Consider the following 26,197-nt stretch of genomic DNA (forward strand, 5'->3'; position numbering starts at 1 on the left):
CAGAGGTAAAGAACCTAATCCATGGCAAAGCCTCTTCCTATGTACATCTGGGTATGTAACACCTCAGCATGTTCCTGTTGTCTTCCCAGTCAGTAATCCTTGATGTGTTGTTTCTTACTTTGCTTTAAATATTGAAGAAATAGATGTGTAGCCCTGGGCTCCAAGTCATTTTACAAATGTCTGAACAATGATCCGTTGAGAGAGAAATACCTGTTTAAGAATGTAGCAAAACTTGTCTGTAACAAGCAGATCAAAGAGTCTGTAAACACAAATTAAAAAAAAAAGAAAGGGTAAAGTGGGTCAGATGCATGACACAATTTTGAGATAAGCTGTTGATAAGCCACTGCTACAAGTATTTGTTTTTGAAACTATTATAAGCAGCTGGTTGAAGGGAGCCTTAGGTCACTCTGTGGTTGAGGTCTGAACAGTGGCATCAGAGTTGGTCGTCCTCGGGAGAGCGCTGGGTGAGGCGTGCATGGGTAGCGGCAAAAGCTTTTCAACACCTTCCCTAAAATTCAGAGGCAGTTGACAAACTGGAAAATATTTCTATGTCATCATAGATTGAGCAAGGACAAGTAAAATAGCTGTGCATTCTGGGTTTGGGCTGAGATGGAAACTGTAGCAAGAAAATTTCCTTTAACATAGGAGCCAGTGGTGGTCATCATCTTTTTCTCTCTGAATGAGGTGACTGCACTGAACTCACACGTGCTCTCACAGGGTCCCGCATGGAGGTGTGAGCACCTTTGAGCTGGGTTTGCACATGAATGACCAGCAGTGACCGTCTATGTGGCAGGTAGCAGCAGGGTGACAGAGAATGGACAAAACTGTATGCTAGCCTGATACAGAGGCTGCCACAGCAGTGTTAATGGCTGAATGAAAAAGCAGAAGTCCCAGGTCTACCTTTGCCTTACAGGTGAAAACCTTTCCCTTGAGGCTGCAGAATGGCCATTTCAGCCTGTCCACAGGATTAGGGTATAATTATTTCTGATTATACTTCTTTTTCTACTTACGGAAAACAATCTTTTTCTACTTACGGAAAGCAGCTCATATTCAGTTTTTGAAGTTTAGTTCTTGCAATCTGAATTAGACCTGCCCAGTGTGTTTGCGAGGTCAGTGCTCTTGGAGACTGCAGTGGAAACTTGTCTGGAGAGAGCTGGGGAGAGCTGGAACAATGTCAGATTGTGCTGGGAAAAGCTGCTTCATGTGGGATGTCTTCAAGGAGCAATTATAAAAATAACACTTGCTGTCAGCCAATAGAGCAGAGAGTGAGTGGATAAAAAGTACAAAAATCTGCTCTGTGTTCCAGTATCTGAAGATGTAGGGCTTTTCTATTAGAAGTTTGCATGGAACACAGTAGTTTAAAACAGCAACTCTTCTGAACAGAACATTTCAGATTTTAAGATTTATGAATCAGAGATTTGTTTTTTAATAATTGCTAAAAAGTATATATTTTTATAACCATAGAAAAACTTCTGACCTGTCAGAAGGCGTGCAGGCTTACAGATCTTGCTCTTTCTCTCCTTCTTATGGATGTTTGATAGGGAACGTGGTGCAATTCCTCTACAGAACAAGTGTGTTAAGGCTACCCGCTGAAAATGCATTTTCCACTCAGCATAGTGTTCTTGCCTCACAAACCATTGAACAGGGCAATTTTCCATGACTGGAATACTGCTGCAGGCCACCTCATCAGGAGAAGGAGTCGATGAGGCCTTCTACAGACAGCTGGAAGTACCCTCATGATCACAAGCCTTCACCACTTTCTTCAACCACTCTGGTATCTTCTGGGAAGACAGCATAGCTGGGCACACCGGCCAGGAGAGTCCTGCAGAGCTATCAAAAACTATCCTGGTGATAGTTTTTGACAAAAGTGATGGAGAAGCCAGCATGGAGAGGTGTGATGCTAGATCTTGTACTAACAAACAAAGAAGGACTGGTTTGGGATGTGAAGGTTGGGGGCAGTGACCATGACATGGTGGATTTCAGGATCCTGTGTGGAGGAAGCAGGGCGAAAAGTAGGGTCCCAGCCCTGGATTTCAGGAGAGCTGACTTTGGCCTCTTCAGGGAGGAATCCCATGGGTTAGGGCTCTAGAAGGTATGGGGTGGGTCCAAGTGGTTAAAGTTCAAGCATCACTGCTCCAAAGATGACCAGGAGACTGGAGCATCTCTTAGGAGGGTACTGAGGCACCTGGACCTGTTTAGCCTGAAGAAGATGGAGAGGGCATTTTGTCAATGTAGGTAAGTATCTGAAGGGAGGTGTCAAGAGGATGGAGCCAGGCTTCTTGGTTGTGCCTCATAACAGGACAAGGGGCAACAGGGACAAAGGAAAACACAGGAAGTTCCATCTGAATATGAGGAAAACCTCTTTACTGTGAGAATGGCAGAGAACTGGAACATCTCCTTCTCTGGACATATTTGAAACATTCCTGGGCACAATCCTGTACAACCAGCTCTAGGTGATCCTGTGTTAGCAAGGAGATTGGACCTAGAGGATCTCCAGAGGTCAGTCACTTCCAACCCCAGCCATTCTGTGATTCTGTGTGATTTTGGACTAATTCTGTTTATCATCCTGAGGTTAGATTTGGCAAGCAACATCTGTAACCTACCACCATGAAAAAATTATTTCCAATACACTCTTCATTACACTTTCCTTAAAAATTTTGCTGTCACTGGAGGATTACAGTTTTCTGCTGGAGAATTAAAAGAAAAATTGTAATATAAATTGACAGCCTTAAAATGCCTTGAAATATCAAGGCATGCAAGTTGTTTTGATTTATATGTGTGCCTGTTCAGCAGTGCACAAGCAGAAAATACCAGTTCTTTCCTTGCTGGCTTGCTGAAAAGCATGCAGCCCAAACTGACAACAGTTTTAAGGATTTAAATGAAAAATTACCATATCACATTCATATGCAGTGTCTTTAATTTGGATGGATCTTGGAGACTCCTAATAGTGTCTCATACAAAGTAGCTTAATTTCAGAATTGCATATCACTAAGTGTAATCTGCCCATCAAAAAGCTATGTGCACTGACCCTGTGAAAGGTAAAACCAGGAAACAAAAAAATAGTACAGTGTTCAGTTTAAGCTGCTGGGGAAATTTGAGTAGGCAGCATGTTCTGAGGATTTACTTTTGGATAAAGGCTAATCTGCCACTAACCTCTGTGGTTGCTGGAGAGAGGGACTGTTCTGTTGGCACTTCTGAGCAGGGTCCTGATGCAGACAGTGTGAAATGCTGGCTGGAAGGAACCCAAGACCATCTCCTTTAACTGGAGAAGGAACCTGATGAGAGTAAATACCTGTACCTGCAATTAATCTATATAAATACCCTTAATTAATTGTGTAATAAATTTGACTACTCTGTCAGCTTCCATCTTTTGCTTGGAACCATTAACAAAGAACTCAGAGTCTGGTTGCGCAAATAACAGAGAAGCTTGTGTCTACAAAATTTATTTCTATTGTTATCATCAAAAAGCAAAATTACAGAGAGGCAGTTTCAGGTTGGTTGGCTGTATGTGTGCTTGAGAAACATCACTGTATTTTGAGGGATGGTATATCCTTGCTAAAAATTTTTAGTCTGCTTGTTCAGAATAAAATGTTCATGTTTCCATATGAGGAGCAAGCAGAGCATTTGCAGCATTAAACAGCCTTAATATTTCAAAGTATAGAAAATATATGGAAAGTTAACTCTTCGGGAAGATAGTAGCATCTATGTGAAAGTCCAAGCTGCTCAATATTGCCTTTTTCCAGCAGCCAGCGAGAGGAAACACATCATGGAAATGGTGTTGCTCGGTGTCAGCAAGCATAGGCACAACAGGAAGCGTAGCCATGACAGGAAAAGAGCCCAAGAGGAGAAAAATCCCTATGGGGTGCATCCCGGGACACCCAGGGGCTTTGTGTGCCATTTCTGCCTCACAGCAGGGGCCATCCCAGGCACTGCCCATGGGTCACACAGGAGCTGAGCACCCATGGCCTCCATGGGAGGGCCTGGCTGCCGGTGGGTGCCCAGCTTTTGCCAACTGCTTGGTTCAGCGCTGGCATTTTTTTAACAAACGTCTCCCATAACAGACCAGAGCTGTGAACTCAGATTGAATTTCAGCTTGGTTGTGCCTCTTCTCCATCTGCTTCTCCCTAGGCTGTTGGATAAGCTGATGGCTTCTCACATACCTGCCATAGCAGCGTTGTCCCCAGAGCTGCCAGAGCCTGGTGTGCCTGGGAGGTTGTGCCCATGGGGAGCAGTCTGAAGTGCAGCTGCTGTGCATGTTCTGTGTCTGGGGTCCAGTGCAGTCGCCTGTGCTCCACACCACTGCACCAGGCAGAGCCAGGGCTGCTTGCTGGGGAAGGACCATGCAGGAGCGGGTGGTATGGGCAGTGAGACTGAGTGAATTGGGAGCATCCAGGGACAAGGGGAAGAATGCTGCTTTGAAGCTCAGAAAGGGTACCAGTAGTGTGCCCATACATCCATCTGGGCCGCATCCCAAGTGCCTTGCTTTCCCGCCGGAAAATAAAATAAGCAAGGCCAGTGATAGAGGGAAGGGCAGAATAAAAAAGGCCAGAGTAACTAAAGAAAACAGCAGAGGAAAGAGAATGGCAAATGCTGCTGGTTAATTGAAGCTGTCCTTATACAGAGACTCAATCTTGCTTTTCATCAAGCAGTAAGATAAAAAAACTATTTGATGTATCTTGTGACCAAGTCTGAAACCTGTAGGAAGAGAAAGTAGCGAGAGCTCATTCAGCTCAAAGCAGAGGCCACATCCAGAGAAGAAAGGGCTTGCTTGAAGACATTTGTCTTTGATTAGTAAGAATTACCATTCCAAAACATTTGATTTTTTCAGTAATTGTTTGACCTGACATTTTCCCACTGTGTATGTACGTGTATATATACATATAAAAATAAATCAGAAAAATAGACTATTCAGTTGTGCTGTTTGCTTATATGCAACATAATACTTTCTGTCATGCTGTTGTAGCTTGGGAGCCAATCCACGAACGTGGCTTTCCTGAGGCAGCCCTTGCCCATGAAGAACTGTCACAGAGACTGCACCTTGCCAGCCAGGAGACATTGCTAATCTAGGTGTATTTTCAGGAAAACAATTTGAGATTTCCTTTTATGTCTGGGGCAAATAGGCTTTGTTCTAACCCCAGTGCCTGTCTGAGGTTTGTTTGTGAACATCTGGGAGCTCCAGGCACGGGAGAACTGGCGCTCGTGCTTAAAACCTTCTGATACCTGTTGTTTGTTTGGGCGTTGTCTGAGTGTGTGAACATGGTGCTCTTTGCTTCATAAAAGTGGCAGAGTGAAGCAAATAACAAAGTTAAATTTCAGTGCTGAGACCATGGTAATTTTTCACACAAGAAATAGTGTTTGCTCAAGTGGTGTGCTGGGGTCTTTTATTTTGTTTATGTTCCAATAATGGTAGTTACCTGAACTGTTGTTGTTAGGGCTAACATTAAGTACAATTTTCTAAAGATATCACAGCTTCTGTGGTGGAAATGTTTTACTAGACAGGGTACTTCAGAAATTCTCGTTTCACCTGCGGTTAAAATCTTACATAGTATGAAAACCCCTAACTTGCTTAAGGATGGCAATGTTAACTAGCAGTGCTTCTGAAAAGCATAGCAACTACCAATCTGTCTCTGGTGTACTAATGTTCTGAGTTGAAACAAATATGCGTAGTAGAAAACTTCAAATACAACAAGCGTTTTGTGGGGGTTTTTTAAGAGTTTTTTTCTTTGTTTGTGTAGAGATGTTGACATCTCCTGGAAGAGTGAAATGCATTTAACCGACAATGTGTCTCTTCTCTCTTAGATTACAGAAGTTTGTGGAGCCAAGCGCGTGGGTTATTTTGGTCCTGCTCAATTTTATATTGCTTTGAAGTTAATTGCGGCAGCACAGTCAGGGTTCCCAGTACGGATTGAGAGCATTAAGAATGGTAAGTAGCAAATTTTGCTTGCAGTGCTATGCGCTTGTTTCTCACTTTCTTTAATGCTTGTCAGCTCTCCATGGTGGTAAACTCTTTCTTCTTATGTTTCTATCAACAATTTTAAGGAGCAGAGAAAGAGTGGAAGGTAATGTTACATGCACTACGTGAGTGGTAGAAAATTGCAGTGAATTACATATATGGCAGATCTGTGATGACATCCACCTCTGGAAAAGGCATTACAAAGGAACGGCAGGAATGACAGATGATCAGTGTGGGAGAGGCATTTCTCTCTCACCTTCAGCCTCTAGTCTTGACAGCTGTCCAGAGTAAGAGCTGATAGGTGCTTTGGGTGGAGGCACATGGTGGGGGACATGGGCAGGTCAAGAAGTCTCTCTTTGCAGGGCAGATTGTAACACTTGTCTGCTTCAGCAAAATAATCCCACTGAAATAAACGGGTAATGCTGATAAAATCATAGTGCTTACTGTGAATAGGTATGAAAATGTGTATTAGATGTATTTTAAAACAGCTTTATTCTTCCCGATGAATTGACAGTAATATTAAATGTACCATTTTTTGTGGAGAAGAAGGCTTTTTGAAAGAGTCTTATCTAACTCAAGCAATGAAGAGAGGAAGCAGGTCCCTTCAGCTGTGAAACCTTGATAGCACCTTGGAGGGAACTCTGTGTTCTTGCCCTGGTGATGCACACTCTGCCTCAGCAGAGCTTGGGCTTCAAAACACGGGACTTTTTGCTTGAGCTTGAACAGGTTTGAACCCTTAGCTCCCATATCCCAGGTGGGCATTCAAGCCATGTCCTGAGGCTGTGCTTGCACCATCTCACTGGATGGAGGAGCAATGCAACCGGCTGCTAGATCAGAGAGAAGGCCGGAAAGGCAGGACCTACTCACAGTCCTGCAATCAGGTCACTGCTCCCAGCATAGCTGTCCCTGGTAAAGGCAACGAAATGTCAAATTCATGTGTGTTGCAAGGCACAGGGAGATGGTTCCCAGCTCTGCCCCATCCCAGGGAGGGAAGGCCAGAATGACAAGCACACGCTGACCTGTGTACGCTGAGCTCCCACGGTGCAGAGCTCCTGACCAAGTGGAGGGGATCAGATGCAGCTGGCACAGTTTGGTTCATTGCCTTGCTGGAACAGGACTTTGAATCAAGGGTGAAGAGGAGTGGATTTGTCTGTCAGTTTTCCTTACAGACAGTTTGTGCACTCTCTCTTGCATTGCTGTCCTTTTTAAAGATGTTAATTAAAAAGAAAAAAAAAACCAAACCAACAAAAAACTCTCAACAAACTAAATTAGAAATCTGAACTGAGATTTACTCGGTTTTACAAGTTCAGCATATGCAAATAATCCACAAATCTGAGTGAAAACAGGTACTTGCAGTCCTTGTATTGATATCCTGCTTACTTACTGTTTCAGTACAATTTCTGTACAACTGCTTCCAGTGCTAATTACTTTTTTTCTAGAAAATATATGAGTGCCTTTAGAATGGGGTGAGTAGTGTACCAAACTGCAATTGATTCTTTTTCTTCGTGGTTATGGATGAATGGCTTTGCTTGGTTTTGAGCATTCTGTTAATTTTAATTGTATTGATCTTGTAGGGTGACTGTGCTCAAAAATAAATGGTGTTTCTGCAAAATAATTGAGAATTGTCTTAAAGAGTGACAAAGTGTCACTCTCTTGCTCTGCACAGCAGATGCAACATGGGACCTTTTGACACAGCTGTCTCTCTAGGCCTTGGTGTGATCCCTGAACCCTACCATTTTTGATTTGTTCCTTTTATGATGGCAGCATTAAGCGTACTGTGATCCTGACTGATTAATTCATCCGTCCCGCAGTTTCTGTGGGAAACTATTCTTTTCATTACAGGCAAGGTTTTGAAGGCAGGAAATGAGTTTGCTGCTTGCTTTAGTAACATGCACAAGGCTTATTTCTTTCTCTTTCTCTTTGCATGAAGAGATTATATATTAAGCTAGTGAATGTAGCTTTGTGTAACATTCACATTTTTATTAAGACATAAAATAATCAAAGGAGTCCCACACTTAAAAATGTTACAAAATATAAGTAGCAGTCTTTTATAGATAAACTTTTCATTGGTTTTACAAGACGATACTGCTTAAATGTTCTGTAGTCTTCTTATGTCTGTAGTCTAAATTGAATTTTTCTCTCTCTTCATAAAGAGTTGCCTCTGCCACGATTTATGGCGCTGAAAAATGACACTGAAGTACGATATGGGACTCCAGCAGAATTCCACGGAGTTAAATTTCAGGTTCCACATGCAATTTTGGAAAAAAATTCTTACAAAAGAACAGATGAAGGGGACAAACAGGTAACAGGCTTGTCTCCTTCAGGCCAACATGTCATTATGCATCCTCCTTTTGGGTCCAGTCCTGTATATGATTACACTCACAGGGGCTTATTCAATTTTCCAATACTAGGCAGGAGATGAACTGCTGATGTGCAAATAATCCCCATCACGCTTGTATTCTGGTTTTGATGCATCCCAGTTGCTTCCCTGAAGAAAATTCTCTGTATGAGCTAGTATAAAGCTGTCAGCCCTGTAATATTCTGTGTAAGTTCTTTCAGTGTTGTCCTCCTACTTAATCCAGCACTGTTTCTTGGAGAGGAATAAGCAAAAGCAGCAAAGAGAAATCTGTCTGTGAAACAGAACAGGAAAGTGAGTGATTTCCCATGGCCAATATGGTTCTTAGTCACTCTAGAAATACTCAATTGGAGATGAGGTATTGAATCATGAGCCGCTATTTTTGGGTGGGGTAAGGCCCCCAAGTTTTCTTTCATTTCTCTCTGCCCAAGGAATAGTCCAGAAGAAATCTGCTCTTCTTTTGTCCTGAGTGAAACATTGTCCCAGCATCTGTTGTTCTGAGATGCCAGTTTCATAAAGCATCCAAGGGACATTCGTATTACCTGTATTTAGGAGAGTAGAGAGCACTTGTTCAGATACAAGAAGCTTCACAGTGCCACATAATTTTCATAAAGACTGATTTGCATAATTTTCCCCAGGCTTGACATCTTCTCCTCTGGTACTGTATCAGGTCATGTTGTAAGTGCCTAATGGAAGCACTTTTATCTTCCCAAAACACGTGCTCACGTTTATCACACGGTGCGTTGGCATCAGTAACAGCATTCCCAGCCTGAGGTCAGCCAGCAGGAGCAAGCTGATGACAAGATACACAGGTGGAATAACAGGATGAGGAAGATGAGCATGTATGCCTGTCTCTCTGTGTACTGACACCAGGGCAGAACACTGCCCTCAAACCCCTGGCTCCATCTGGGTTATCTGTGTTGTGTTATATTTTCCTCTTTATTCGGTAAAACCTTTCAGGCTTCTATCCTTTTCTCAAGCAATCTCAGTAAGTCAAAGGAAAGAGAAAGCTTACCCAGTGACCCTACAGATCAACAGTGTTTAAAATACTGATTCAGAGATATAGTTTAATTTTTTTGTACATTTTTTTTGTATGAAAAATAATCTCCCACAAAGAATGCACTCACACTATGTAAATTTAAAGCTATCCACTCACATTGAGCCTTCTACATATACTACTTCTGGCACCTTTGGAAGTAAAATATATTGAGTGGATCATTGTAAAGCTTTGCTATAGTACTGCCATGCTTTACCCCTTAAAGGCTCAGTACCAAATCCTGTCTTGTCTGTTTTAAGCCTTTTCTTGGAAATAAAGGGCCTAAGGACACTGCAGTGTTGGTTTCTTGTTTGTCCATCGTATTGTATGCACTTGGACCACTTTGCAGCATTACTTGGTTATTTCTTACAATTTTTTGTCTCAGAAGTGTGTTTTATGTTGGTATGTTTTTGAAATAGGAACCCAAGTCTCCTCCGATGTCTCCAATTTGCTCACCTCCTGCTTCTCCGTCTACCTACCAGAGAATACCCCTAAGTTATGGATATGGTAAAGCAAGAAGTGGGCTGGAGCAGCAGCATGGAGGTAGGATAAAAATGGCAATACACATTGTATTAATATATTTTTTCTTTTTTTTTTTCCCTTATCAGAAGTATCCAAATTCTAAATGCAAGTGACAATCAGCCTAATGATTTTAAAATTCAATTAGACTTGTGTTTTGGAAAATTATTTGATCAATTTATTTTGATTGTTCAATCCTGTCTTCCTCTTCACTTTCTATTAAATTAGATTTATGTGTGACTGCTCACAAATGCTAATACCTAATCTCTGACAAGACTACATGCAATATACCCCAGTGTCAGAGAACCTGCAAATATTGTCAGAGTGCATGATGGTTTTGGTTTCATTAGAGGGGGAGAAAAGCCTGCTCCCAATTTCAGTAGCCGCATATTAATTTTCAGATTGGAAGCAAACCTTCCTTTGCAGGAAAGGATAATAATATCTCTGGTTTTGTAACAGAAATAATGGTAGGATGAGAGTATAAAAGCAGCCCCACAGTGTAACTTAGGCAATTCAGACAAATACGAGGCACTGCATAGATGTTCTCTCCTTCATTTTGATGCCATTAGAGTAGGAGGCAAAACATTCAGATTTTAATAAGAGGCTAATGGGGCAGAATACAGTTTAACTATGGCTTTACAAGTTCATTTTAACAGTAAAGCACCTGTGCTCTCATAATTGCAACATGTGGTGACCAAGTTGGTGGCAATAGTAGGCACTGGTGTATGCCATCATCCCTCTTGCTTTACATTAGTGTGTTTGCAGTGAGTGAAGAGTGAAGCATGCTAGTAATTCAGCTTTTGTCCTTATTTATAAATGAGTGAAAAAAGAGCTATTCAACATGTTGAAACTCAGTACACCTGTGATAAGAATGTGTTTGACGCTATAAAGTGGCCTCCACCTGAAAATTGTACCAATACTGAGTCACAGGCATTCCCCTGCTGCTTAGGTGAACTGCAGCTTGTTCAGAGGCAGGATTAATTCTGAAACAAGCACACTAGTGTGGTTGTTTTCTGGTACAATGCATGTTCTGCCCCAGTGAAGAGGACACGTGGCAAAGAGGCCACACTGTGGTGAGCCGGGCAGGGGGCGTCCGTCGGGATCGGCTGACCAGGTACCTGTCAGGTGCTCTGCTGGTTTCTGGGACTCTGTCCCAGATCTGTCAGTGCTATGAGGGAGTATTTTGGGTGCTGGGGGTTTTTTTTTTCCTTCTGAATTTGGTTGCAAATATAACTTCCGTGAAATTTCTCATGGACTCAGCAGCCATGCAAAGTGAGCAGCTGGACTGGACACTGCTGTCCCTGCTCACTTTGCATAGCTCAAATTTTCAAGGGAATAAAATTGCTCAAATTTTCATTTCATTGCTCAAATTTTCAAGGTAATAAAATCTTAGAGGTATAGAACAATGGTTATTTTTCGGAAAGGATTTCTTCCTGTTTTCCAGAACAGTGATCTGTCCTATTTTAATCCTGCTGGGAATACTTCAGCCAAACATGTTCTCAATGGCAGTGAGCAGTTAACATTTTATGGCCTGTGCTGTACCAAGTGCCAGGCCTAATGCAAGACCTGCTGGTTCTTCCTGTACGTGACTGTGTACATTTTTCTTTATAGTTTTGGAGGTTTTTTGTGCTAGCAAGCACACAGCAATGTGGCTTCATGCTTAAATGTCCCCTCTGAGGGCATCTAAATGTATCCCACATTCCACCTTCCTTCCTTTTCTTTTTTTAATCTGAAATTAGTAGTTACTTGTGCAGGAATAAAAATAGATACGTATACAGGATAGGAACCCTTAGGAAAACAAGGGGGTTAGGGGTATAATTTTTAAGGTCTTCCTGAGCTCAAAATTTTTAAGATTTCTTGGTCTCCTTTTTCATCATGAGTCATTAAGGTTCTGACTGTCTAATGCAGACTTTGTAATGGTAAATTTTAAATAGGCTGGCAGCAGTTCTCAGCTCTGTAAAAGTTTGAAAGTGAGTTGCCTTTTTGTTTACATACTTGCCCTATTTTTAAAACATTGTTCCTAAATGTGCTGTTGTGTCACTGCTTACTGTATTTGCTGCAGTGGAGCCTAGGTGACTTATTTTAGCAAAAGAAAAAGAAATTGTTACTTTCCTTCACTAACTTTATTCCAAACAGTGCCAAGTGGTGTGTCATGTATTTTGATTTTCAACAGAAATTAGGGAAGGGAGAGGAAGAGTATATGGAAAAGTAATGATTTGCTACTTGATAACATTGTCAAAACAAATTTTTTTGCAGCTCACTTGAATTACTTCTTCTTATTTAAAATATATCTTGTGCTATGTGGGACTATACATATATAAAATGTATAAATGCATGGACAGGCTATATAAATGTATATTTAAACATGATGAACACTGATTTCTGTTATCTAGAGTATATAACTGGCAATGTCTCAGAAATGTCTGAAGAATGATGCAATGGGAAAGACAAGTATGTGGCTGGAATTTTGTTGCATAAGACAAAATGGACTTTGATACTGTGATACCAGGTTCACTTGGTAGATGCTTGACAACACGGACTTTGATGCTCTGATACAATGTTCACAAGCTACACTCTTGATCTTGTGGTATTTATCTATTTCCTTTAGCCTAGCCCTAATTTTTTATTATCCCATAATTTATATATTTAATTTTAAATGTCTAATGTAGCTCCTTATGAAGTCAGACACTCTGCTCACCAGCAAGATGGACCATCATCAGGGAATTATGGAGCCAAATCTGCACCCACCTGTTCAACTCCTAACCGGGTAATGAATTGCATATTTTTCTTTAGTAGTACTGCTAACAAAATAATAGAGAAATTCTTTAAAAAGGCAGAAATATTCTCGCTTTGAAAGTGAAAAATGTTCTTAATGGTGTTTTTAGACTGGAGACTGAAGCGTGCTTTTTTAGTATATGAGGAAAAAAAGCTGATGGGATGGAGAAATTAAAATAAATAATTAAATTAATTAAATTGCTAACGGTAAGTAGAAGTAAACCCTTTTCATATAAAGTACATGTGATTTCACAGAGATTCCTTCTTGATTTAGATTCCCATCTGTAACACGTGCGTAGTATTTATGGCTAACATTCTGCATATTTTGGTTTTTTACCCCAAGTGGTTAAATTGCACCTTAAAATAAATTAATTTCTGGGCATTTGTTTGTTTTTATGAAAATGGGTCTTATATCTTCCTGCTGGTTGCAAAAGCAGATCTTTCCTGTGTTCCAGTATGCCTGCTGTGCATTTATTATGCAAACAAGTAGTTTGCCCTAAGGAAGGGCAAAACTCTCTTAAGCAAGAGATTTTCCTGAATAAGTAAGACTCAGAGACTCTACATTTTCCTGTGTGCTTAGCACCTCACACCCACAATAAAATGTCACCTGAGCTTCCAAAAGAGATCTACAGGTAGTGTCACATAATTTGTGCTAACTTGAAATGAAATTGGGTGCATTTGTGTAGCACTTTGAAATGAAAATTAATTTACGGCTTCATGATGTTGCCTGTTTCAGGGATCTTTTGATGTATTTCAGAACTGGTGTTTTGCATTTGATTCTTGGGAAATAGACAGGTATGTCAGAGAAATGGTTTCACAGCTGATTGTTGTTCATTCTTGCCCTCCCTTTTTAAGACTGTTATCATCCCTGCTTAAATATTGAATACTAATTTATTCCATTTTAGCAAAGTCACCAGCTGTATGGGCAGCCCTCTTGTAGATACCTCCATCCAACCTTGCAAAAGTTACTGGGCTCCCCTTAAGCAAGTTAATCAGAGAGCAAAGACAGAGCAAAGATGTAATTGAATTAAATACCCTTCTCCTCCAGAATATTCCTTTACCCAAAGGAGGATTTTTACTTGAACCTTGGGAAGTGACAGAAGTCTGAGGGGGTCTGTAGGGGCTTGTATGTCTCCCTGAGTTGGCATAATGAGTGCTGAGTTACTGGGGTGAGCAGAGGGTCCAGAAAAAGTGGAATATCTCCATAGTTACAGCACCATTCCTAGATTAAATATGTAGTTTCACAGCAAAGATAAATTTTCTTGCACAAAGCTGCATAAATGCAGCTTTAGGTCCTTTACTGGCTCCATCCATTTGAGGTGTACAGTGTGCAGTTCAAAGTCGTAATGCATGGCAGCCAAAGTGGACCCCCAAAATGAATCTAGAGGTAATAAAGTATGACTTGGACTTCTAGTGGTCAGCAGTACCAAGATTTCCTTTGAGCTTTGGTCATGTAAAACTTCCTTTAATTGCCTGGGTAAAGATACATGATAATAGCCTCAGTTTTTCAACAGGTAAGTAGTGGGATGGTCATCAGTGTGGCCATTTCTGCTTCTTGTCTTCTGAAAATTTGTCTCTGCTAAATAGAAGAGTGTAAATCTGGTTTCTTGAGGTTTCCAATGCCCTTCTGGTGCCCTCCCTGTGGCTGATGCCAGTGTCCCTCCCATCAGTCTCTTTCAGTGGAGCGGGAGCAGCAGGACAGCAGCACCCAGTACTCAGATGACCCTTGGAGGATAACAGAGGAGCAGCGAGATTACTACATTAACCAGTTCAGGTCCCTGCAGCCCGACCTCAACGCCTTTATTTCAGGTAATTTTTACCAAATACTGTGCACATCAAGTAGGGGGACCAGGCTGGGAGGTGAGAATGTTAAGTAAATAAATGCTTTTTTCTCTGGCAGTGCATTTTTAAGAGTTGATTGTATCTTCTTTTAAAAGGCAGACTATTCAAACCAATACTGTGACCCTTACATTTCCTCTTAAATATCCTGATTTTAGAGAAATAATTACATCTAAGAAAGAAGTGTTGGCACTTTGGTAAAAATTAAAATGAGCTCTCTGTATTTGATGTGCTGTATTTGTGGATCACACCTGCAGTGTATATTGAGTTGAAAAACCCCTGAGGGCTGTGCTGGCTTATCCAGCAGAACTGTGGCAGTGTCCATCTGGTGACAGTGAAGCATGCAAAACTGCCCTGTGCAGTCAAGCCTGAGGGTTTATGGTTCTGGGGGACTGAGATTTTGACGTTTAGGTAATTATAAAACAATGCTGGAGAGCACACACATCGTAGAAGTATTGTTAAGAGCATACTTAGATGGCTCTGATCATAGTCAGATTTCCATCCTGAATAGAAGGTCCAGGCTGGTTGTGAGAGGAGACTTTGCCGTGTACAGACAGTTGGTCTGGCAAGGAATATGTCACAGGTTTTAAATTGAGGAAATTGTAATGAGCCCTGCTGTATCACCGGGGCTTGGATCCAGCCAAAAGTTTACAGAAATGCTCTGCTGCTAACTGAAGTTAGTGCTTCAGCAGTTCTTCACCTCCCTTAAGTCTCCTTTATGCAGTTTGCTTCAAAGAACAAATGGTTCTTCAGTGTTGGTTCTTTCCCCAGTGGTTGCCCTAGGGGAAGAGGATTATCATCCCAGAAGTCTGTGCTTTGCTTCCTTTTGATTTGTAAGCCTGTACCCAGGAAGGGCTTCCAGGGTACCCCTAACAGCCTGTGCATATGAGATGGTGAAGAAGTGGATTTGTTAACTAGAAGTATGAGAAGGGCTGCTATGGCAGGGTGAGTGAGGATGCCTGCAGTAGGACAGGAGCTGTGTGCAATCTGAATCTTCTGCAGTTTCTTTTTTCTTTTTTTTTCTCTCATAAAATTTTCACTGCAGGGAAAAGTCGTAGTTAAAACAGCATCTTGGGAGAGCAGTGCAGTTGTCAAAGCACTGTACTGCCATACACATGGCTTCTGGTGAAGCAGGGCTGTTTGTGCCTGTTATTTCATCATTGGTGACATACTTATTATGCAGGTTAGAGTTACTAGTACTAAAGTGGGTTTCCCTTTATTTATTTTTCCCATATGGAGGGAATGGAGAATTGAGGTCAACAGCTTTGTCAGGCTTTCTCTATCATTTACTCAGAAGGAGACAAATGGTCCAACATCTCTAGTAGCATCTGATTAATCTGAGCATCTCTCACATGTAAATTAACTGTCTGCTTCTGGCACGTCAGACCTGGTAAAAGGGAAGAATTTGGAGAATTAATTTCCAATGGTTGATGAGGCATGCTTTCCCAACAGGTTCCGTAGCAAAGAATTTCTTCACAAAATCAAAGCTGCCCATCCCAGAACTTTCTCACATCTGGTGAGTACTGTAATAGTGTTGGGGATGCATATCATGTTTGTTTTTTTTAAATACACTTAATTCAACAGTTCTTGTTAAATTTTAAAAGTGTCTTCAATTACAATTACTGCTCTTATCTCCAGAATCACTTTGAGGCCCAAGCAGCAGGGTGCTCATTGATCTTCCTGACACACTTGTTTTCTGGAGAGATGTTTGCCTACTCAGCAGGACTGGGAAGGTTTGAACGGTGACGTAGCTGAGAGCTGTTCTTAAGTGTATTGTAAGCAGCATCATTAGCTCAAAGAACTGGTATTTTTCATGAAATGACACAGAGGAGAAGCACCTCTGGAATGTTTTAGATGTGTTGTTGGTTTTATGTTTCTGTCTCTGTTCTGTCAAAGGAGGCCTAATTAAACAACTACATAATTCATTAGTGCTTTTCTAATGAACCAGTGCATTTACTTTTAATGAGCTTATTGAGAAACAACTGCAGATGGAACTGTACGTGATAAAATTTGACAAGAATTCTTTTATATTTTCATAAACAACATGGTGCTTTGTAACTTGTTGTCATCCTTGCGTCTCTGTTAGGGGGAACAAACAGTTTTAAACATGGATCAGAAATGCTGATAGTGATTTTATTTTTATATATGCTTTTATGAAGAGAGATGAGACGAAAAGCTTGCAAGAGCCTAAACATCTGTCAGGGTCAAAGGATATGTCTGGAATCTTTTCAAAGCGGATTGTCAGTTGTGAAAATAAAAAAAAAAAACAACAACTCAAGAAACATAGTGGTGGGGGAAGTGAATTTTGGAATTTAAATTTAAGATTACTTAAAAAGAACGGCTTAACCTAATATGGTGGCAAAACAGATTTTATTGGTGACGCAACTTGTTCTCTGTCCAGAATTTCAAGAAAAGTATTACCTTCTAGTAGATAGTTGTAATTTTGTGGCAGTGTGATTTATCAGGTTGTGTTGCTCTGTTAAACACATGGGATGTTTCAGTCCTTGTCACTATAACCTCAACAACTTGAGAAATGCTTGTTACTTTCAAAGAGCAAGAAATTATATGTTTATTTTAGACCATGTGCCAAAGATAAAATATTACTCAATTTTTGCAGAGTTAATTCACAGAATTGAATTATTGAATTCAGTTTTAGTGTTTGTGAAGTGTGCTAGAATTAGAGGGAACTGCTTAGTGAGAAGTTAACAACAATATTTAAACTTGCTAAGAGCATTAATTTTGCTCTTTTTTTAACGTTAGTCAGTGGTGCTAAAGTCCATATTTAACTTTTTCTTCTTGAATTGTTTTAAGATCGTGCATGGATTAGCCAAAAGTGCTTCCAAATATTGGAAGGTTAATTTCACCCTTGGAACAATGTGCACTTGCAGCTCAGAAGGCCAACTGTGTCCTGGGCGGCATCAAAAGAGGTGTGGCCAGCAGGGCAAGGGAAGGGATTCTGCACCTCTACTCTGCTCTGGTGAGACCCCACCTGGAGTGCTGCATCCAGCTCTGGGGTCCTCAGCATAAGAAGAATGCGGACCTGTTGGAATGAGTCCAGAGCAGGTCCACTAAGTTGATCACAGGGCTGGAGCATCTCTCCTATGGAAACAGGCTGAGAGACCTGGGGCTGTTCAGCCTGAAGAAGAGAAGGGTCTGGGAGATCTTCTACCAGCTTTCCAGTACCTAGCAGGGTCCACAAGAGAGCTGGAGAGGGACTTTTCACAAGGGCATGTAGTGATAGGACAAGGGGGTTTGGGTGTAAGCTAAACTAGGGCAGGTTTAGATTAGCTATTAGGAAGGAATTCTTTACTTTAAGGGTCATGAGGCCTTAGAACACATTGCCTAGAGAGGTTGTGGACTCCCCATCCCCGTAGGTGTTCATGGCCAGGCTGAATGGGTCTTCGAGTAACCTGGTCTAGTGAAAGGTTCCCTGCCCATGGCAGAGGAGCTGGACCCAGATTATCTGTGATGTCCCTTCTAACCCCAGCCACCCTATGATTCTGTAAGAATAGGTTATGTATTTCACATTCTAACACACACATACCATCATATTCATTGGCATGATGTATTGAAGAAATCTACTGAAAAGGAAAAAAGTGGCAAGTCAGTACTAGAAAATCAGCTTCCTGCATCTTTCCTGAGACAACTGTGCAAGTCAGGATCAAGTGTACATGACAGAGGTGCTTGTCTTGGGTTAAAATACCCCTTCTTGGGGTTGCATTTTTGTCTCCCTTGTGATGGCACGCATGTGTTTCCCTGAGGTAACACCTTGGAAAATGTGTGCCTGTTTTATCCACAGGGAGCTGAGTGACGTGGATTGTGATGGGGCGCTGACACTCCCGGAGTTTTGTGCTGCTTTCCACCTTGTGGTTGCAAGGAAGAATGGTTACCAGCTGCCTGAGACACTGCCAGAGACACTGCTGCCCGAGTACCTTCAAGCAGGTAAAGTTTCTGCAGCAAGTCATGTCCCTGTAGCCATCTCAGAAATCCAGCATGTGTTAGATAGGTTCACTTTCCATCTTGGAATGGGCTTCTATGTCATGTAATGATTCTCCAGCTGCATTTAAGGCATGTGTTTTTAATTGTGCTTATGAGGTGATTGCTCAAGAAGTAATATATCAAAGCACAGAGATAGAGATGCAAAGTGCAGCAGTTACCTGCCTCTTAATGTCTGCCTCTTTCTCCATTGTGCTTCAGGTGTCAGGACAGGTAAAGAGGCAGATGAGTACCTGTAAAACAAAGGCAATGGCTTTAAACTGAAAGAGGACAGGTTTAAGTTAGATTTTAGGAAGAAATTGTTTATTGTGAGGGCACTGAGTCACTGGAATAGATTGCCCAGAGCAGCTGTGGTTGCCTCACCCCTGAAAGTGTTCAAGGCCAGGTTGGATAAGGCCTAGAGAAACCTGGTCTAGTGGAAGTGTCCCTCCCCATGGCAAGGGAGGTTGGAACAAGATGATCTTTAAAGTCTCATCCAATCCAAACCATTCTATGAATCTATGATGTAGCTTTTAATTCTTTTGATGATCTTTCCTGAAAGTATCTGTCTCTTCAAGATTTGTTAAAAATGATACTGGACTGCATTAGAACTTAATATACTAATGTATTTTGTCAGATGGTTGTATTTTTTTGTAATTTATTTTATGTAATCCACAGATTCTTCTATGGGTAGTTTGCATTAATGACAGGAGGATTACAACAATTTGTGTAGCACAAGGATGAATTAATCCAAAATATAATATACTTCAGTAACAATGTGCTGTGAAAGACCTGCCCTTTCATTTGTTCTCTTCAGTTATGTCTATTTTAATTATAAATGAACGTTGAAATATATACTGTTACATCTAAAAAATGTGCATGACTCTCGAGGGCAAGAAGGATTAATCACAGATGATAATTACAGTGCTCAGGGATAATATTTAAGACCTAATAAAATCTCCATTAAATTCGATGACACTGAATATATTAAAAGGCAGGAAAAGAACAAATCAAGCTGCAGTTAGGAAAAATTAAATGTTGACCCTGTATCAGATTTGTGAAATAATTTCTGATGGAGTCATGTTCCCTGTAATCCACTATATTCATATCCAAAGCAATAAGCTCCTGGAAAACCTGCATTTCCAAATCTTCATCATTTTTAGTCTCTCTAATTACATTCCCCTGTCATAATTACAGCTACTCTTTTCCCCCCCAGGACCACCACTTTGTTCACTTCTTTCATGCCTGGTCTCATGATAAATTGGCTTGTAAGCTCATCCATGCAGGTTCTTCTTGGTGTGTCTTCACATTAAGCTCTTTTGGGTAAAACCGCAATGGAAATAACTATCTCTAGTAGCAGGGAATCATTATGTCAATGGGAGAAACAGCATGGTAAGCTGCAGTTGTTCCCTGGGAGTTGTCTTTTTCCCTATTTGTCCCTTTCAGCACTTAGTTCTACCATTTTCTTAGACGATTATTGTTTCATTGTATTTCATGAAACCAACCATTTCAAGCAAATCTACGTGGAAGAGGTGAAAGGACTAATTGTTTCTTGTGGTTGCTTTAAATACCCCAGCTAATGACCTAATTCTGGTTAATTTGAGGGTCTGAAAATATCTCGTGCTCATTCTGCTATCTGGTCAGGATTCATAAATCCATCTTTTGAAAGACTTGCATTAATAAGAAGCAGAACATCTCAACGCGCTGTAAGCCTGTGAATCACAGAAAAGCATAGAGCCCTGGTTTTATTACTTCTGAAATAAAAGCATTGATAAGTATGCAAGTGCCTCATACATTTACCTAAAATGTAAAAAGCAATTTTCAAGAGAAATCTTATGTTTTTATGTTTTTGTAATTTGTTTCATGTGAAATTTATAAATTCTTTACAAATATTTTTGGCTTCTTAGGACCCCAATGAAGATTACTGAAACTTTTTCATTAGATTGTTGTATTAGTTTCAGAATGAAGCATAATTTGGTTCAATTGAAGTATTTGCATCAATAAGGGTGTTGTTAAAGCTTGAAGTAAAATGACTTGGAGAAAAAAAGCATTTAAGAATGCATTAATCTTGCTAGTTTTATGACTTGTACCATAAACTAGGAGCACAACTGGTCCACATGCTCTCCTGGCACAGGTCCATTGACAATTTGACCCACCACCTTCTTTTTGGAAACTTTTTATTAAAACTAATTTGCAGAATCTCAAAAGCTATTTGCCCTGTGCACAACCCACTGTACTGTAAATTAAGACTGATTTCCAAGAGGTTAATTTATTGAGATAAAATAGATAGCCAAAAACTAGAACTGTGGTTATTCTGCCTTTTGATGTATTGATCCTTAAAAAAAAATGTTTTCCAGCTCATAAAACAGATTTATCTCAGAGGAACTAATCTCAGAGTGATACCAGCAGAAGATAGAAATTAGTTTGTTGGGAATATTCCTTTGAGAAGTTAGATTTGATTTTTTTCCTTTTTTTTCCCCGCGTTCTCAATGTTGTTTAGTTGAAGATAGTATATGCTACAGCATCCACTGTATTTAGTGCTTTGATTTTGCTGGCCTTCAATTTTAGTGTATAATTTAGATTCTACACTTTTCAGTATTCAAAAAGTCAAAATTGCAGCTGAAGATAATGTGAGTACCTTTAACATTGTTAAGAGAACAAGGTATAAACTATCAGATCAACTCAGTTGATACTGGACTGCAAGAAGGAAAAATTTCTTCCAAATTTCACGATTATTTCTATAACAGAAATTATACATGCTGTCCCTTTCATGACACGGACCTACGATGCAAGACAGAAAGATTTTCTTCATGGTGTTTGTCATCCATGTCTTATGGATCGTGTCTGAGATGTAGAAATGAAGGGCAAAATTATGCAAGAACAGGCTTCTAAGAAGTGTGTATTAACCAAAGACTTGGTGTGTCTCTGTGTTTGGTTTTGGGTTGGTTTTTTGGTGTTTTTTTGAGGGTGGATGGGTTGGTTTTTTTTATTGTTGGGTTTTTCTTGGGGGGGGGGTGACCTTTTTTTTGTTTTGTTTTTTGTTTGGGGTTTTTTTGTGGGTTTTTATTAGTTTGGTTTGTTAGTTTGTTTTTTTGTGGGTTGTTTTTTAAACTTTTTTTTTCTTTCCCCTGCAGCTTGTTTGAAGCCCATGCGTGACTGTGCGTTGTTTGATTCTTATTCTGAGCCATTGCCAAGCAGTCAGCAGTCTCGGGACTTCAGTCGAACAGAGGTGAGAAGGTGTAAGCTGCGTCCTTACCTTGCAGAGGGGAGGAGGCTGGACCAGCTTCATAGAGACTGTGCTATGTGAGCAGCAGGAGTGTGAGTCTCTAAGAGGACCTTAGGAGTCTCTAAGCTCCCCATTAAGCCATCTCAAACCCTCATCTCAGCCATTTCTTCTGTGTGTGGAAAGGCCTGACAGGCTTTTCAAGAGATATTCCCACGTAACAGAGTTCACAGTAGTCATTGAGGGACTTGTGAGATGCTGGAATCTGCAGAGAAATGGACTCTACCTGTTGGTGTCCTGCAGGGCTGCTGCAGGAGGGCAGAGCGGCACACAGACTGTGTTTAGGTGAAGTATCTCCTGAGTCTGAATTGGTTGAAAATAGGAAGCTTCAGCACAGACCTAGAACGATAAAATCCTGTCATTTGGAAAAGACTTTCAAGATCATCAATTCCAACTGTTAGGCCAGCACTGCCTTCTTTCAGATAGTTGTAGAGAGCAATAAGGTCACCCCTGAGCATCCTTTTTTCCAGGATAAACAACCCCAGCTCCCTCAGCTGCTCCTTTTGTGCTCCGGACCCTCCACCAGCTCCACTGCCCTTCTTTGAACACATACCAATGTCCTTTCTTGTAGTGAGGGACCCAGAACTGAACACGGTAGGTTTGGTTGGATGGAACAGGGGTTTTGGACTAGATCTCCAGAGGCCCCTTCCAAACCCAACTGTTGTATGATTCTGTGAAGACTGCTGCAAGAAAAACTGAATTGAGGAGAAGAATTTAACACTGAAGTTAAAATCCAAAATATTTAAAGACCCTATAGAACTGAACGAATGATGGCCACTGAGTTTTGCAACTGAATTTTGCCTGAATATTGCAACTCTCAGTATATATGCTGAGGAATTTAAAGGTTTAGTGTTAAGGTAGTTAATGAAATGGCAGACTTCAGGAACCAGCCCTTCTGACACTGCTTCCAAGTTTAAAAATTATGGTATGTTATGGCAGCTCAGCAAGGCTGTTCTCCAGTTATTTCCTCCCAATGCCTTGCTCTGGGGAGTCCCTGGGTCAGAACCTAGCTGCTCCCTCATCAAATCCTTCTTGGCAGTGGTACCACCAAACAGAATCTCCTAAGCTTCTATGGAGTACAGTGTTCACTTTGGGCAATGCTGCAGCCAGTGCGTTGAGCACCCGGTGTATCTTCTGGAACTGTTAAAGTATATGTGGTATCCCTAGGAGGTGTTGCTCATCCTACAGCAGCTTGGCCAAAGCACAGCAGTCACACTGGGCTTTGGAAGCAGCACTGCAGATCTGGTAGTGCAGGGTTCTGGTATGCTGGCAGTGTAGGCAGGTCTGTTACCAGAACAGCCTAATCGCTTGCTTATGATCTTATTTTGGGTGGCTTGCAACATAAACTATAAAAGAAGATATAGATATAATATAGAATTAAATTATATTTGAAATGTAAACAAATATATGATTTTGTATCTTTCATTTGCATAATTAAAAAGCTTCAGTTTAAATTGTCCAAGATTAATGGACTTTAAATCTCCTCAAAAGTGACTTGAGAATAATTTTGACTTGATTTTTGTTTTGTTCAACTTGTGTTTTTACATTCAGAATTAATACACCGAATGAGTATATTTTGGAAGGTCAGTAATTCGTCTTCCATTCATCTCCCTCAATGGGAAGTGCAGCAATTCACTGCTGCCATTTCATTTGTATCTTGGCTAGTTGAGGAATTATACTTTAGATACTTGATCACTACTTTAAAAATATTATATTGTCAATGCAATCTGTTATGCGTTACCTCCATGTCTTTTATAATTTCCATCTATCATCCATTCAGGTTATTTAATTTCATTTGAGATGCCTGTTTTTACTGTGACTGCTGAACTACAATACTGCAATAAAATGGAAACAGTTCCTGAATGCATTCATAAAGAAAATAATGGCAGGAGACACGTCACCTGCATGCTAGGCTTTGTTAAACTTGCAAAACACACCAAGGCTTATATTGTGCTTTGAGAATGACATGGGTGGCTGATTTTTGTTTACCAAGGAAGTTTTGTCTTTCACAGGCAGTTTTTGTCTCCCACTCTCCTTTGGTTCTTTTCGACAAGCCTTCTCACTACCAAAATCTTAAAGTTAAAACATGCATAAAATGACTGGCTGGGGTTCCTCTGAGCTCCCTCTGAAATGTCATGCTCACAGTTCATTGAAATTTCTGAAAGCTGTTCTATCGATTAAAGCGTGCACTGAGTTAGGTCTGTGGTCTCATGTTCTTCACTTGAGTGTCAGGGCTAGCTATGGGTGTGAAATGTTTTGTTCATACATTTTCAGAGTCCTCAAGCCATATTTTTGCTGTGTTGCTTTCTCAGAAGTATTAGGGTATCCCATTCCTCAGAAACTTTATAAAACACCTCTCACAGTCCTTTACTGTGGAGTTTTCCTTTTTGAACTACTGACTTGAGATTTTTGTGGTCTTTTAAAAATGTCTATGGAATCTAGGTTTCTCGACTCATTTGCTTAGGCCCAATTTATTTCAGGACATTTTTAGGTCAAACCTCTTCCATGCTCCCTGGGAAAAAAAAACAGCCTCACTTAATATTTAGAGAAGTTTAGGGTTTCTGGAATTGGCTTTAATGTTTTATTTGGTTGCAGAGTGTATCCTTGTTCTTACAGATAATGGAGGTAGAATTTGTTCCAGGTTCCATCTTGTGGGCTACGCAGCAGAAGCTCCAGGAACAATAAATTCCTGTAAATTGCTGCTGAAATAACAGAAAATTAAGGAATAAGACTGGGGAGAAATTCCCTGTTTTCCTATCAAAGGCCTGAATGAGCCTCCAACAGACTTGCTAATGAAATTTGATTTTCCCATCTTGATGACTGCATGTTGGAAGAAAGGAGTAGTTCAAGGATCAGCCACATCAGCCAGGAGCCTTTAAAGCATGACCATCAGGCTCTGCAGTACAGCTGGAGTTTTTGTCAGAGGCTTTCCTCATGGACACCGGAGAAGGTTTCATCCATCCTAACACAAGTGTTACATGTGGCTCTGCTGCGAGAAGTCTTTCTTTACACATAGTCCTTATCTTCTTCAGTGATTCACTGTTGAAGTGTTCCTCTAACTGATTTCAGGTGTGGAATTGCTGTACCTTGAAAAGCAGAGCTATATTGTCTTTCTGTAGGTCCTTTATGCTTCTTTACCTAACAAATTGTGGTGCAAGAGCAAATGTCGCCATTATATGTGTTGATCTGTATTCTTAAATATTTGACTGTGGAAAGACACAAGTATGAGCTATAACAATGAGTGTAATTAACAAATCTTTCTTCTTTTAAGAAGTCATCAGCTGAAGAGGTACCTGATAACTCTGCCCTGTTACAAGATGGAAAGAAAGATGACAAACAAGGTATTCAAGTAAATAACTTTCTTTTTCCCATTGGGGATTAAATTGTGTGTTTTCAGTAAGCCACGGTGTTTGCTGACAGAAGCAATGGTATGTTTAATTTCTAAGCTGGCTATGTGTTGCTGTATATTTAAAGAGGCAACTCGCAACAGCTGAGTTGAAGACAAATAAATGGAGGGGTATGCTTCAAAATTAGTTCTATCATATGTGAGTGATATGAAATGTACCTTCTAAAATATGTCTAGCCCTAAGGCAACTAGTGTTGCACTTCTTACTTAAACAAAATTCCAATTATCAGGAATTTTTTAAGAGTAAAGATTACACTGTGACAAATTTTGAATTTCCATTTTTGCATCAACACTCAAAATTAGGTTTTGTTGCTATTTGAAAAAAATAATCCCTGTACTTTCTTGCAAAACAAAAGTTTTAGTCAAATTGGACTGAAAATACTTGATTCATTCATTTCACTTGAAATCCATCAGCAGCAAGCCATGTGAAATTGAAGTGATCTTTCCCTTTTTACATGCAGTAGCTTCTATGGCTTCCAGAATTGGCACTGGATCATCACACAGCCATTCATTGCCTTTTATGCTCCCTTTTCTCAGTTTTTACTTGCTGTCCCTCCGCTGTAGAAACAAAAGAGTTGTGGGTATTTTGTTGCCTGATTCTCAGAGCTGCAGATTATGTATTAATTAAAATAAAAAATATTTTTGCCTCCCAGATGTCCACATGCTAAGGTTGCATCAGAGCTGTTAGACCAGGTAGTCCACATTCCTGATTCACCTTCAACACTCAGGTGTGACAGAGTTTGACAGATTCCCAGTGTCCCTATTTCAAAGAAATTTTGTCAAGAGTTGACATTCGTTAGTAAAACATTTTGACACGTCAGCATATGCCAAGAAATCAGTGCTTTGTTGACAAGGTTTGTTTTGTTGTAAAATGTATAATGAACCAGAGAAGGACTTGAACCTTGAAGGTGATTGCTCTGAAATGTCTAGGGAACATTTACCTTTTACTAAGGGAATATTTTTTCCCTGTTTAGATGATGAAGTCGTGCTTTGATTTTTGTAGCTGACATGTTAAGTCACATGGGAACCTGTTTTGAGACATGCAGTCCTCCTAC

At 40.5% G+C, this 26,197-nt stretch overlaps 1 protein-coding gene across 3 annotated transcripts in view; it reads left to right on the top strand.

Annotated features, from left to right (window-relative positions):
• The window catches only part of REPS2 (RALBP1 associated Eps domain containing 2), a 96,230-nt gene that overhangs the window by 27,877 nt on the left and 42,156 nt on the right, over positions 1–26,197 (top strand). For 2 of the 3 annotated variants that reach the window (XM_032100726.1, XM_032100724.1), the window contains exons 2-10: positions 5,800–5,923; positions 8,107–8,255; positions 9,765–9,888; positions 12,534–12,631; positions 14,310–14,448; positions 15,931–15,994; positions 18,278–18,420; positions 21,588–21,682; positions 25,008–25,077. In XM_032100726.1, the coding sequence (XP_031956617.1) occupies positions 5,800–5,923; positions 8,107–8,255; positions 9,765–9,888; positions 12,534–12,631; positions 14,310–14,448; positions 15,931–15,994; positions 18,278–18,420; positions 21,588–21,682; positions 25,008–25,077 (1,006 nt within the window). The remainder of the gene's footprint in view (positions 1–5,799; positions 5,924–8,106; positions 8,256–9,764; positions 9,889–12,533; positions 12,632–14,309; positions 14,449–15,930; positions 15,995–18,277; positions 18,421–21,587; positions 21,683–25,007; positions 25,078–26,197) is intronic. The other variant, XM_032100725.1, reaches the window with a different exon arrangement.

The sequence above is a fragment of the Corvus moneduloides genome, chromosome 2 (genome assembly GCF_009650955.1).
Source record: "Corvus moneduloides isolate bCorMon1 chromosome 2, bCorMon1.pri, whole genome shotgun sequence".
Taxonomy (NCBI): Eukaryota; Metazoa; Chordata; class Aves; order Passeriformes; family Corvidae; genus Corvus; species Corvus moneduloides.